At 37.6% G+C, this 12,467-nt stretch overlaps 1 protein-coding gene across 1 annotated transcript; it reads right to left on the bottom strand.

Annotated features, from left to right (window-relative positions):
* Positions 1-42: 42 nt before the first annotated feature.
* Positions 43-12,131, bottom strand: Prosalpha7 (proteasome alpha7 subunit). The gene is made up of 7 exons (XM_071661611.1): positions 11,972-12,131; positions 10,757-10,839; positions 8,378-8,501; positions 6,891-6,992; positions 6,589-6,732; positions 4,535-4,647; positions 43-529 (listed from the first exon to the last, which is right to left on the bottom strand). Exons 1-7 carry the CDS (start codon positions 11,990-11,992, stop codon positions 352-354), a joined length of 765 nt encoding a protein of 254 aa, XP_071517712.1. The 5' UTR covers positions 11,993-12,131; the 3' UTR covers positions 43-351.
* Positions 12,132-12,467: the final 336 nt, after the last annotated feature.

Below are 12,467 nucleotides of genomic sequence, written 5' to 3'. Positions count from 1 at the left end.
CACATATTACATTTGCATATATGGAGAAAATAAACTACTTAGTTACAAGAAGATTTTATTTGGGCAGCAATATATATATTCAAAATCTTTAAAGCAACTCATTTCAAAACATGTCACGTATGGCAGTGATGATTTCCTGTTGTTAAATGAGACAAAGAATGTACGAATAATGATAGATAGTGTAATCACTGCTCAAGTCCTTGCCAACAATATGAAAACTATATTTCCAGTGCAACATTCCTTTATCTTGAAAACCTGTATAACCAAACCTTGATAATCTAAGGATAGTACAATAACTGCTATGAATTCCTGCAGTGTAATTTGACAAATGTTTCCAGCGTACAAGAACGCTTACATCTCCTCATCTTCATCAGAGGAATCTTCCTCCAAAGCAGCTTTTGCATATCGCTCTGCCTCCTTATATAAAGTGTCAGGTACAAATTGGTGATGACCTCCAGATTCTTCACAAACCCAAGATAGCTCCAGTTCAAAGTTTCTGTCCTTTACTTCATCATGGACAAGGTAAATGCTGAAATATAAAACATACATCATAAAAGATGCATACAGTATCTGCAAAAGGTGAACAACAATCATAAATGCATTGGATCTGCAAGTTGTATTTGGTCACAACATTTCAGCTGCTTTATGTGCAACAAACTAGATGCTGTACTTGATCACAGATGGTCATCTAGCAAGTAATAGTATATATAAATTTGTTCCTAATGAACTAATTAATTTTCATGGCCAACAAATATTTTGTTGGAAATTTTTTTCAAATATTCACTTAAAAATTAACCAAGACCAAACCTATACATGTGACCTCAGTATAAATATAACAGTTAATCTTACAACTTGGTGACCTATTTACAATGACAATTTAACAAAGCAAGAATAAGGAACCTTGTTGATGGTTTCTCTTCACAAGTTTTCTAAACCAAAGTCCTAGTTTAAGATGAACAATTTAACCAACACCCCTTGTATGTATGTAACAAATGCCACTTTGGAAGGATGCGTTTGAGCTGTCTTGATTTAGAAAAATGTAGGCAACAGTGATAACTCTGAGACTGACCCGTAGGCAGAAACTTGGCATGCTCCAACCAAGACACACTTTTGCCACCTGTCAACCCAAACTGAAGTGTTACAGCACTTTGTACCACATACACCCACATAGTAGAGAATTTTGACTGCATAAAAAGTGGAACTGATAGAAAGAGGTTCCTCACACAATATTGATATCACATAAAGTGACCCTGCATAAAGTGAGGACTGGGTGTACTCTATAATATTAGATACACTTGACAGAAAATTTTACATAATTTTGAAGGGAGTTTGGTGATAACCAATTCAAATATCATCCACTTTAGTTTTCACACTTTGGTAATATCAAATATTTCTTTTTACAATGTTGTAACACTTAATTCTCTGCAAAAGACTGACATGCACATCAAACTATAAAAAGTGCCAAAACACCCAAAACAGGATTCTAAGTGAACTTTTAGTTCTAGAGGCATAATCCACCCAGTGTGGGTATATGCACTATGGATGATGCATCCAAGCATGAGTGTTTAAATAACTTGACTCATGTAAGGTTCATGGACCTGGTGAAGACTCTCCATATGTGCTAAAGGAAATGTTGTTCAATAGGTCACTTAGATGAAGGTGTAGCTCCAAAGATAACCTCTTATTCAACCATAAGTTTAATGACACTCGCTCTTTTTCAACGCCTTTACACTACTCACTACCCCTTCTCATCAGCCCATCTCCCACCTTCAGCTGGCCATGCACTTCTCTTGCACATGCCAGCACTGCCTCCCTAAATATCTGCCATTCGAAACCCACTTCCCTTGCTTCATCTACTCTCACCTATTGCCGTGTGACTCTCCCACTACGACAAGCAGGAGATACATGAGCAGTATTCTTTCTTCCCTAACCACTGGGATATATTATGTATCAATTGCTTCATTTATACTGCCCATGCATTCCCTGCATGTCATAGAAGGCGACTAGGAGGGTTGGGAGCAAGGGGCCATGTGAGAATTTTTCCCTCTAAGGCTCAGTCATTTATTCTTCATGCTATCTCAAGCAGGAAACAACCAGCATGCATGAAACAGATTATTCATGTATATTTACCCCATGACCAACTTCTATGAAAATTTAAAATATGACCAATTTCTATGAAAGAGACCTGGTGTTACTGAGGACCCCTTTCTGAAGGCTCCTCAGCCTAAAGCTATGCTCCTTCCAACAGCAAGGAAATGTGGACTCCTATGGAGTGGTAAGAGACTGTACTACTACGGAGACAGCCTTGCCAAAGATGACTTTTCACTCAATATCACCCCTTGAAGGTGCAGCCCAGTCTGACTATTACCTAAAGGAGATGAAAGCGAAGATTTGTAAAGGCTTTTGGAAAAAAGATGATGTGCATAAAATGAGGGTGGTGAAAGTAGGTGAGTTTGGAAAAGAGGTATATGCGAAGTTATCAGGAGAGAATGAGTGTACAATGAGAGCAAATGAAGCTAAAAGAGTGATGTGGAATGGGAAATGTTTAGTGAAGCACTGCTGGCATGTGCGAAAGAGTTATGTGGCAGGTGGAAGTTGGGAGATGGGTATATGAGAAAGGGAGGTGGATGGTGGGATGACAAAGGCAAATAGTTAGTGGAAGAGAAAAGAAATGTAAGTGTTTCTTTCAGGGAAGGAAAGACCGGGAGATGTGCAAAAGAGATAAGTAGTAAGTTATGAGGAAGGTGCAGGAGCTGAAAAGGAGGGCAATTGAAATTCAGGATGTGAGTATCAATAAACTAGATGTTATTTAGAAGGAGATTAACTGAGACAAAAACAAGACAACAGAAGGGAACATTGGTGAAAGGGGCAAATGGGGAAGTAGTATCAGATAGGGATGAGGTGAAGTGATGAAGTGAGTACTCTGAAAGATTGCTGAATATGTTCGAATGATAAAGTGGGTGTTTGAGTTGGGGAGGTAAAATAAGTGAAGGATTCATGGCAAGCTTTCATGAAAGCTATACTGCACTGTGTGCTAGTTAAATTTTTCAGTAGCAAATACCCTCATATTTAAAGACGCTTTCATGAGAGCACTCAAAAATACCAGACACCTATATGGATGTGGCCAGTATACAATCAGCACCTATAACCCAATTCGTTTTTATGGTTTATATTAAATCTCTATGATCCACTTCCGCTTCCATGGTTCCATCCGCTGACAGATCCACTCCCAGATATCTAAAACACTTCACTTCCTCCAGTTTTTCTCCATTCAAACTCACCTCCCAATTGACTTGACCCTCAACCCTACTGTACCTAATAACCTTGCTCTTATTCACATTTACTCTTAACTTTCTTCTTCCACACACTTTACCAAACTCCGTCACCAGCTTCTGCAGTTTCTCACATGAATCCGCCACCAGCGCTGTATCATCAGCGAACAACAACTGACTCACTTCCCAAGCTCTCTCATCCCCAACAGACTTCATACTTGCCCCTCTTTCCAAGACTCTTGCATTTACCTCCCTAACAACCCCATCCATAAACAAATTAAACAACCATGGAGACATCACACACCCCTGCCGCAAACCTACATTCACTGAGAACCAATCACTTTCCTCTCTTCCTACACGTACACATAGGGTGGGGGAGGGGGCGAAAATTTTGGGAGCCTTGAAAAATGTGTGGAAGTCGAGAACATTATCCCGGAAAGCAAAAATGGGTATGTTTGAAGGAATAGTAGTTCCAACAATGTTGTATGGTTGCGAGGCGTGGGCTATGGATAGAGTTGTGCGCAGGAGGATGGATGTGCTGGAAATGAGATGTTTGAGGACAATGTGTGGTGTGAGGTGGTTTGATCGAGTAAGTAGCGTAAGGGTAAGAGAGATGTGTGGAAATAAAAAGAGCGTGGTTGAGAGAGCAGAAGAGGGTGTTTTGAAATGGTTTGGGCACATGGAGAGAATGAGTGAGGAAAGATTGACCAAGAGGATATATGTGTCGGAGGTGGAGGGAACGAGGAGAAGAGGGAGACCAAATTGGAGGTGGAAAGATGGAGTGAAAAGGATTTTGTGTGATCGGGGCCTGAACATGCAGGAGGGTGAAAGGAGGGCAAGGAATAGAGTGAATTGGAGCGATGTGGTATACAGGGGTTGACGTGCTGTCAGTGGATTGAATCAAGGCATGTGAAGCGTCCGGGGTAAACCAAGGAAAGCTGTGTAGGTATGTATATTTGCGTGTGTGGACATGTGTATGTACATGTGTATGGGGGGGGCTGGGCCATTTCTTTCGTCTGTTTCCTTGCGCTACCTCGCAAACGCGGGTGACAGCGACAAAGTATAAAAAAAAAAAATAAAAAAAAATTAAATCTCTATGGGTATACTCTCCTTTATGCACTATATTTCCAATATCAAGTCAAAGCACATCACAAGGGAAAAAATCATTCTGATAAAGAAACAGGAAAGAACATACTCAAAACCAAATACCACATATATCTCACATACCATACCATACATAGAAGCATCAACAGATTACTTACATTTTTGCAGCTTCCTTGACAAGCTCTCGGCATGTGAGATCTTTTAATTTTAACTTCTCAATTTCAGTTTTTGCATTTTGCTTAGCTTTACCAACTGCACAACCATAGTAACCCTGTAAAAAGAAAAAAAAAATACATGATACCTTTTCTCCTGCCTATCTATTCATGTATACTTCTAGCATTTATAAAAAAAAAAAAATGGCATGTAAAATATCTACTAGCACTTAACATATTCACACTCATATCCCTAGAAATTTCCAAACCATATCCATGCCAACCAAATAGCATACAAGTTATTCTTAATCAAATCAATACTGTGGTGCACAAAATCTGGATCTACTTGTTCATTTCTTTGAAAAGCAGTAAGGAACACCATAAACTTTAGGAAAATAAAAAAGCACCAGGGAAGGAGGCCAACCCAAAAGACTAAAGCTACTGCAATTCAGTGAAGTACAGTAAAATACCCAGCAATACTGTGGTGCACAAAATCTGGATCTAAACATTCATTCCTTTGAAAAGCAGTAAAGAACACCTTAAACTTTAAGAATATAAAAAAAGCACCAGGGAAGAGGGCCAACCCAAAAGACTAAAGCTGCTGCAATTCAGTGAAGTACAGCAAAATACCCACCAATATGCAATGAGGGACTCATCGATGAGTTTCCTGCCTCAGAAGAGTTCAACTTAATCCGCTTGAGTGTAGAGTGCAGCCTTGAGCTGTCCCTGATGGCTCTGCCATATCATGGATCACATATACCTATTTTCACTTCTGGGAATGATGACCAATTACCACCTTCCAACTAATGATGCGAGAAATGACATTAACTTCAAACCTAGGCCACTGAAGTACATCTTCCTACAACATAATATCCCCATCACCAAAAAGCTCTACTCCATCAGAAGCTCCAGTTGCCTTCAAGAGTGCTGCCTGCACTCCACATCAATCTTGTCTATAAAGAACTAGTCAGAGCTCTGGACACGTAGAACCAATTTGGACAGAAGCATTCAAAACACCCTCCTAACCCTCGCACTTTTAGCACAAACACTTATTAAGCAACTGCACATACACACAATCCTTCTCTTTACAAAATGACCTCATTACTTCATGGATTCCTAATCACACATCACTCTTTCAACTCAGTGACAATGGCATGAAAAACAAACACACAGAAGTACTCAACCTACTCAAAGACACAGATACATATAGCCCTCATCCAAGAAATCAAACATGCATCCCAATCCAACAACCCACCTATCTATGAATGCCTTTTCTTTGGCAGTCTCTGGTAGGCTTTGAGCAAGTCTGGAACAAGGGAGTGGGCCATCATCTACCTCCATTATTCTGCCTAGAGCAGTGGTTCTTAAACTTTTTTCATCACGACCCAAACTATATAGTCCAGGCATGCTCAAGACCCATAGTATAAATTAAACAATCACAGAAATAAAGTTTTTCATTTTGTTAGTTTATACAAGCAACATGGCAATATATTACAAGCAACAGAACAAAATATCATGGACGATTTTGACCAAGAAGTACTGCAGGACTGTTACTTGAAATTGTCACAGCAGTGCATTATGCTGTATTTCTGCCTTTATTCCTGCAGTATGGGTGTGATGTTATCAGGCTAATCTTCCACAACTCAGCATCTCATGACCGCATAAGAATACGAAAAAAGACTAGATCTTCAAAATCACAGTGCAGTGCAAAACTATTAAAGGCAATTAAACATTTATGACTGTAATGACTGAAGACCTTATTTCCTTTATTTAAACTTGGTTATACATGGTATAGGATCCATCACTTGCAACAAGTTTTGCAGGTCAACAAGCAAGGGAACTGAAGAGTAATTAAAGTGCCAGATACATTCAGAAAGGGGGACTTGAAGTGTCAGATATGTGAATGATGGGTAAAAGGCATCTTTTTTTTTTTAATCTGGAAGTCAGAGGTGTGAACACACTAAAAATAAAATCAGATATACGACAGATGCTGGTCATATCATAAAATAGGCAGCTTTAATCATTAAGCAATTCCAAGCAGTAATATACACAAAACTTACATTACAAAGGCCAGAGGGATCAATGAGAAAGAGCTGGGGGCCATCTTGATCATAAGCACCAATCATTACAGAGCAGCCATAAGGTCGCACTGCAGAGTACAAGGTGTAAGCATGGAGATACGTACTGACACGTTCTGCCAGAAGCTGTTAGAAGAAAAAAAATATATTTTGGACAAATCATACTAAATAAATGATCTTTGGAAGATATTGACAATGATACCTTGCTCTCATCCCTCTCAGCTACCTTCTAAGACATGCATGATCTATTCCTTCTAGCTATCCCCATGATTACAACTATTTACCTTGCAAGGGATGGGCAATCCATATTCAGCTCTGTAGTTTGACGCTTCAGTTTTTGCCACTTCTACAATTGCACGTGCATCTGCTAACAGTCCAGCACAGGCCTAAAAGTATGTGATAACCAATTTATATTGCGATATAATGATCATGTCTACAATACTGATATACCTAGATCTGATCGTGGGTAACTTGCATAAGTTGGCAATGTTCTAAGTACTATGCATAACATATCAAGTCATTCTGCCAACATGGCATACAATGAAAGGAAACTGTAAAATTATATGATAGGTCCCAGTAATCTGAATATGACTTGATCCACTGAATATAATGAGTTAGCTCACTTCTGTAAATAAACTGTAGAGTACGGCAAAAAGGGATGAAACTCCTGAATGGAATATTTCACAATGACCGAAAACCCTTTCTTGACAAGCTAAAAGTATGTGAAATAGAAACAAAAAACATTTAAGCACTGTGAAAAAATCAGAATTAAACAAAATGTATATGACAAAGTTAATCACTGTGTGTTTAATGAGGTTTCTGTAGCTAACACGACTATACTCCATGCAGGATCAGATAGGGTAGTCTCTGTTTGGGCAGAAAGGTCCTCAACAATCCTATGTCAAGGCTACCTTGTCGCTCAGCCCAGCAACAGCACCTAGTTATGACACTCCAGCCTTTCCCTAGCAATGGTATTCTACACCTGTTGCAACATAACACTTGCTCAGTGTGCTGGAAAAATTCTGGTGGTGCCATGGAAAACTAGATTCTTAAAACATAATGCCGTAGCTGATATAATGGTTCACAAAAATTTAAATGTGTATGCTAAATAACATGTTTGACAAAATCATGGTTTGCAAGGGATCTCTATAACATGAAAAGTAACTGCATTTCCACTTTCATCTCTTAACTACATATGACTCATTCTCACTTCACCCCAACTGAAATTCAATCCCAGGTTGAAAGCATTAACAAAAAAAAGTAACCGAATCAAAAAAAAATCCTGGATAGGCATAAAGAAAACAAACATGTAACCTGAATTTCTATCAACATTTGACTGAATTCCTAATTGAAAAGCAGAGCAGGGATCAGCATACATGCTGTTTACCTACATTTTGGGCAAGGAGGGATAGAACCATCTTCAGTGGGCATATATGCCTTTGGGATGTCTAGTGAGGGGAAGATTATAAGCCCCTCCTCCCACTTAATATCCATCGCACCTGTGGGGCCCCCAGTTTTGGTTGCAAACATTTAAAAAAAGATTGACAAATACCAGCATATGAGCATATACATACTGGCTCCACTGTGATAAGATATGCATACTTTGATGCATCTCTATAACAGAGGTGTGGATTACCAAAACAAGTCAAAAAGTGAGAAAAAAAAGTCAGGAACTTAAGGAGCAGAACTGACTGAATTTGCACAAATGGCAGCAATAAAGCTTCTATGATTGGATAAATGTTCAGAATCTTAAATCTTCAGTATATCTTACAAGGCCAGCATGTGTGTCAACAGTAAAGATGCGCTTGTTGGCCTCCCGTTCATATAACTTGGATGAGATGATCTTCTCTACAGCAAAAACAACACCATCCTTACATCTGAGACCAACAGCTGTCCTGAGAAGAAAATATTCATACTGCCAACAAATATACGAATGGAAAAAAGAAAAGAATGGTACCTGTAAAAATAAATCACAAAATTCTTGTTCAACACTCATTTAAGGTAATTTATGCATATTTCAAAGATTTTCAAACTTACACAACAAACATTCTTTGTACACCACCATTTTTGGTAATAACTAGGGTGACAATCTGACAAGTACTAGAAAGCAGGGAATCCATGCCTATGACGTCATTGTTATGCAATGTTCTTCATAAATCTAGTCATCCCCTACATGACAAGAGCTTATTTACTGAAATTTTGCAGTTACATACCTCATAAATCAGGGAACCAATTCTTTGACTGGAAGGCTAAAACTCATTATGATGGAATTTTGAACTTCTAATTTATAAATATCTATCAAAAACAGTAAATAAATATCTTCAATCCTTGTTTGATTACCAATAAAAGACTATTGGCCTTAAAAACTACAAGACATATCCACATTTTGGAAGACTCAATGTTTTTCTAACCATACCCATACACCAGTATTCATTTAGTATATTACCTATGGTATTTATTCAAATGCAAAAAAAAAAAAAAAAAATCATAACCCTTGGTCCTTTTACTTCCACACATCTAAAACTCCATCCATCCCCTCCAGATTTAAAATTATAAGCCAAAATCAACTTAAGCTTCCCTCTCTTTAGTTAGGGTCTAGCATGTGAGTGTCATCATATATTAGTGAATCACTACTGTGTGCCTCACAATTCAACATCATAACTAGAGTAAAAGTCAAAATGATGGGGGAAAAGGGTTTTAACCTGCTGGCTATGCCCTCTAATGTCTGGCTCTCCTGATAGGTTACTTAATGGCAGAAGAAAACACATCTTGGATTGCAAAGACCCCATGTCATTGCTTTTCCTTCCTCCCCCTCCCCACCTTCTCTTAAAGGAGCTCAAGCTGTAATTACCTATTACTTATTTGTAATGTACAGAAGAGTCTTACACTCATGTAGCCCCATCTCTTGAACATTATTATCATACAACTTTTAAAACCTATATATGCTGTCTATATTTGACAGAACAATACACACTGATAAGAACGTTACACAACCATATTGGGTAAATCATGAAAGATTAATAATGTGTAGCTAAAGAACAGTATTGCACATTTTTGCATGTGAGAATTGACTGTGTGGCATGTAGTGATAGAATACTTTAGAAAATGGCCATGAATATTAACATGAAATTACCGACTTGTCAATGAAATATTACAAGCAGAAAAATAAGTAGTGTTTGGGCAGACAGGCAGTCTGAAAGGTAAATTAAGGTTCAGCATGGACAGTAAAACATGTACAAAGGAAGCAAAACTATGTTTTTCAAAACCCATCTTTTTTTTTCAGAAGAAGGATATCATTTTATAAACATTCTATTACTAATTTGCTTTTCCAAAAGGAGTTTTGTAAGAATATAAGCAATTTCTGTAAAAAACCATGATTTGAAAAAAAGCAATGATTTTTAAGAAAACCACAGGTTAGGTTAGGTTACAAACTAAGATGACATACTTTTGCATGTACAGTATCTTGATTTCTAGTTGATAAAAAAAGGATGAATGTAGAAAACATGCTTTTATCACTGTGTTGCACTGTGCAATATGTTTAAGAGTAACCAGTTGTTAATGGCCAGTGACAGAAGGAAGAGAGCATTACAAAGTGATATGAAAGACAAAATAGAGACTGGTACTCATGCTTCTAAACCATAAAGTGCTATGAAAATGACTCACGATAAAAAAGGCATAATGAAAAACATGGAGACTGTTAAACATCAAGAAGAAAGATGACATTCACCATAAGGAGCTGATATACACTATGATCATTCTGGTAAGTGTGCCTCCTTTCTACCATTATAACTATCAAAATTTTATGAGATTTATATCATTAATGTTTATATCATAAAGGTTTTCTGAATTCTGAAATATCATCATTAATGTAAGTCTTTGAGCTGACTATTTTCTTCAGGAATGCATCTTACAAAATTATCAAAAGGTCTATATGATAGCTGATCACACTCCCAGAAATTCCTCTTACCTGATAAATATTCTAGGGCAAATCTTTGTTACATGGGAGATGAGTTTATATAAAATAACACATCCTGGATGGAAACAAAGTCCTTTAATTGTGGAAAATAAATAGCACATACTAAAAGAGCATAATTCCCATTTCAGGTACTACTGTTTGCAAAACTAAATTCAAAATCAACATCACACTCACCCACTATTTTCAACTGCCTTTTGAGCATACTCTACTTGAAATACACGTCCGTCCGGTGAAAACTGTGAGGCTGAGAGATCATACTGAAAAAGAAAGTGAAACATCAAAGATTTAGTAAATATATCTGTTGATGCTGAAACTGTGTACTGCAAGTTTTCAGCCCTTCTCAAATTAAGCAACTTTGACATTTGTGTGTATTTTGAAACATTTATGTAACAAACTAAATAAAGGGAGAATGGCAATGAAAATCAGGAAAAATGTGAGGCAGGAGTGAAACATTAATAAATCAAGATATGAGGCAAAAGGAGAGAAACAAATCAACAGTACCTATGATAACCTCAGTCAACTTCACCCTAGAGAAAAGATCACCTTTATTTTCTAAAAGAAGGAACAGAGAAGGGGGCAAAGTGAGGATATTCCCTCTAAGGTTCAGTCCTCTGTTCTTAACGATACCTAGCTAATGCAGAAAATGTTGAATATGTATGAATATAGCGCTGTTGGGATGGCCTTCATTGGGGGCCTAAGTTGCCCATGCCATCCCAGCTAATATAAAATAAAAATTCAAATATTCCCAGATGTACCAATGTCACCTTATCTAATACCATTCTATATAATTCAAAACTCCAAATCATTCTGCACAAGTACTTTTGCAATCTCAGTACATTAAATAAACGACATAACACACAGGTACCTATTTCCTAACACTAGCTTATATGCAGAACTAACCAAAGCTTCCAAAACCTGATCTGATCCACTTTCATACAATATTTGGGGTCCACTGATTCGCGTTTTTAACAAACCCATATTTCTATGGTGCCTCTAAACCGAAACTATACCCTGATTACATTCTGTAAGTAATAACAACACTGCTAAACAATAAAACCAATATTCAGAAGGAATACAAAGTCGCCCCTCATATGATACCCTGGCATCACACGCTTCCTGCTGAGGCAAGTCTAGTATAACTTAGGGTCCAATATACAATTCAATCCATTCCTATAAATAACCTCTGCGGTACATTCAATCAGTAATTAGCCTGAAATTCTCACCTTACCTATTCACATGCATCAAAATACTGCAATGGTGCCTGCTTAATTAATAATTAACGAAGACAAGAGGACTTGTGTGATAGGTTGATGTGATAAAAGAGGGACTTGTCAAGTCAACCTCAAACCCTTATATTTAGTGTCTATTGACGACATAATGTACACTTACCCCAGTACCGATTGAACTCATTGTGTACTATCAAAATCACTGGATTGTCCTCCTGTGACCTCCTTCTGTCCTGGCTGTGAAATACTTTTCCACTGGTAGAACTCTGCTCGTCCACCAGACCCTCCTGCCTGTCAACAAACATGCAGATCATCGACTTAACATGGTGGTCACCTGCCTCATGCTACTATTGCAATTTGATAATTTATAATCCTATTCTTTCGATTATTAGTCGAATATTCTTATATCCAATCATGCTTTCAGTTATAATAATTTATTTTCTATCATTTGAGTTATATACTTAATGGCAGAGAACTCACCGCGGGATGGACAGCTTCTGGTTAGGTTGTTCTTTCACTGGATTTGCTCCATTGAGACAAGTGAGCACGACCAGGGTTATTTCAGATTAAGATATTATAATAGTAATTAAAGGATAATAATAATAATTAAGGGCTCATTTGCCATGAAATATTTTATATTTTGACTAACCAATTTATCT

Source organism: Panulirus ornatus, chromosome 5 (assembly GCF_036320965.1).
Source record: "Panulirus ornatus isolate Po-2019 chromosome 5, ASM3632096v1, whole genome shotgun sequence".
Taxonomy (NCBI): Eukaryota; Metazoa; Arthropoda; class Malacostraca; order Decapoda; family Palinuridae; genus Panulirus; species Panulirus ornatus.
The sequence above is the reverse complement of the archived record's forward strand: the minus strand, read 5'-3'. Positions and strand labels throughout refer to the sequence as shown.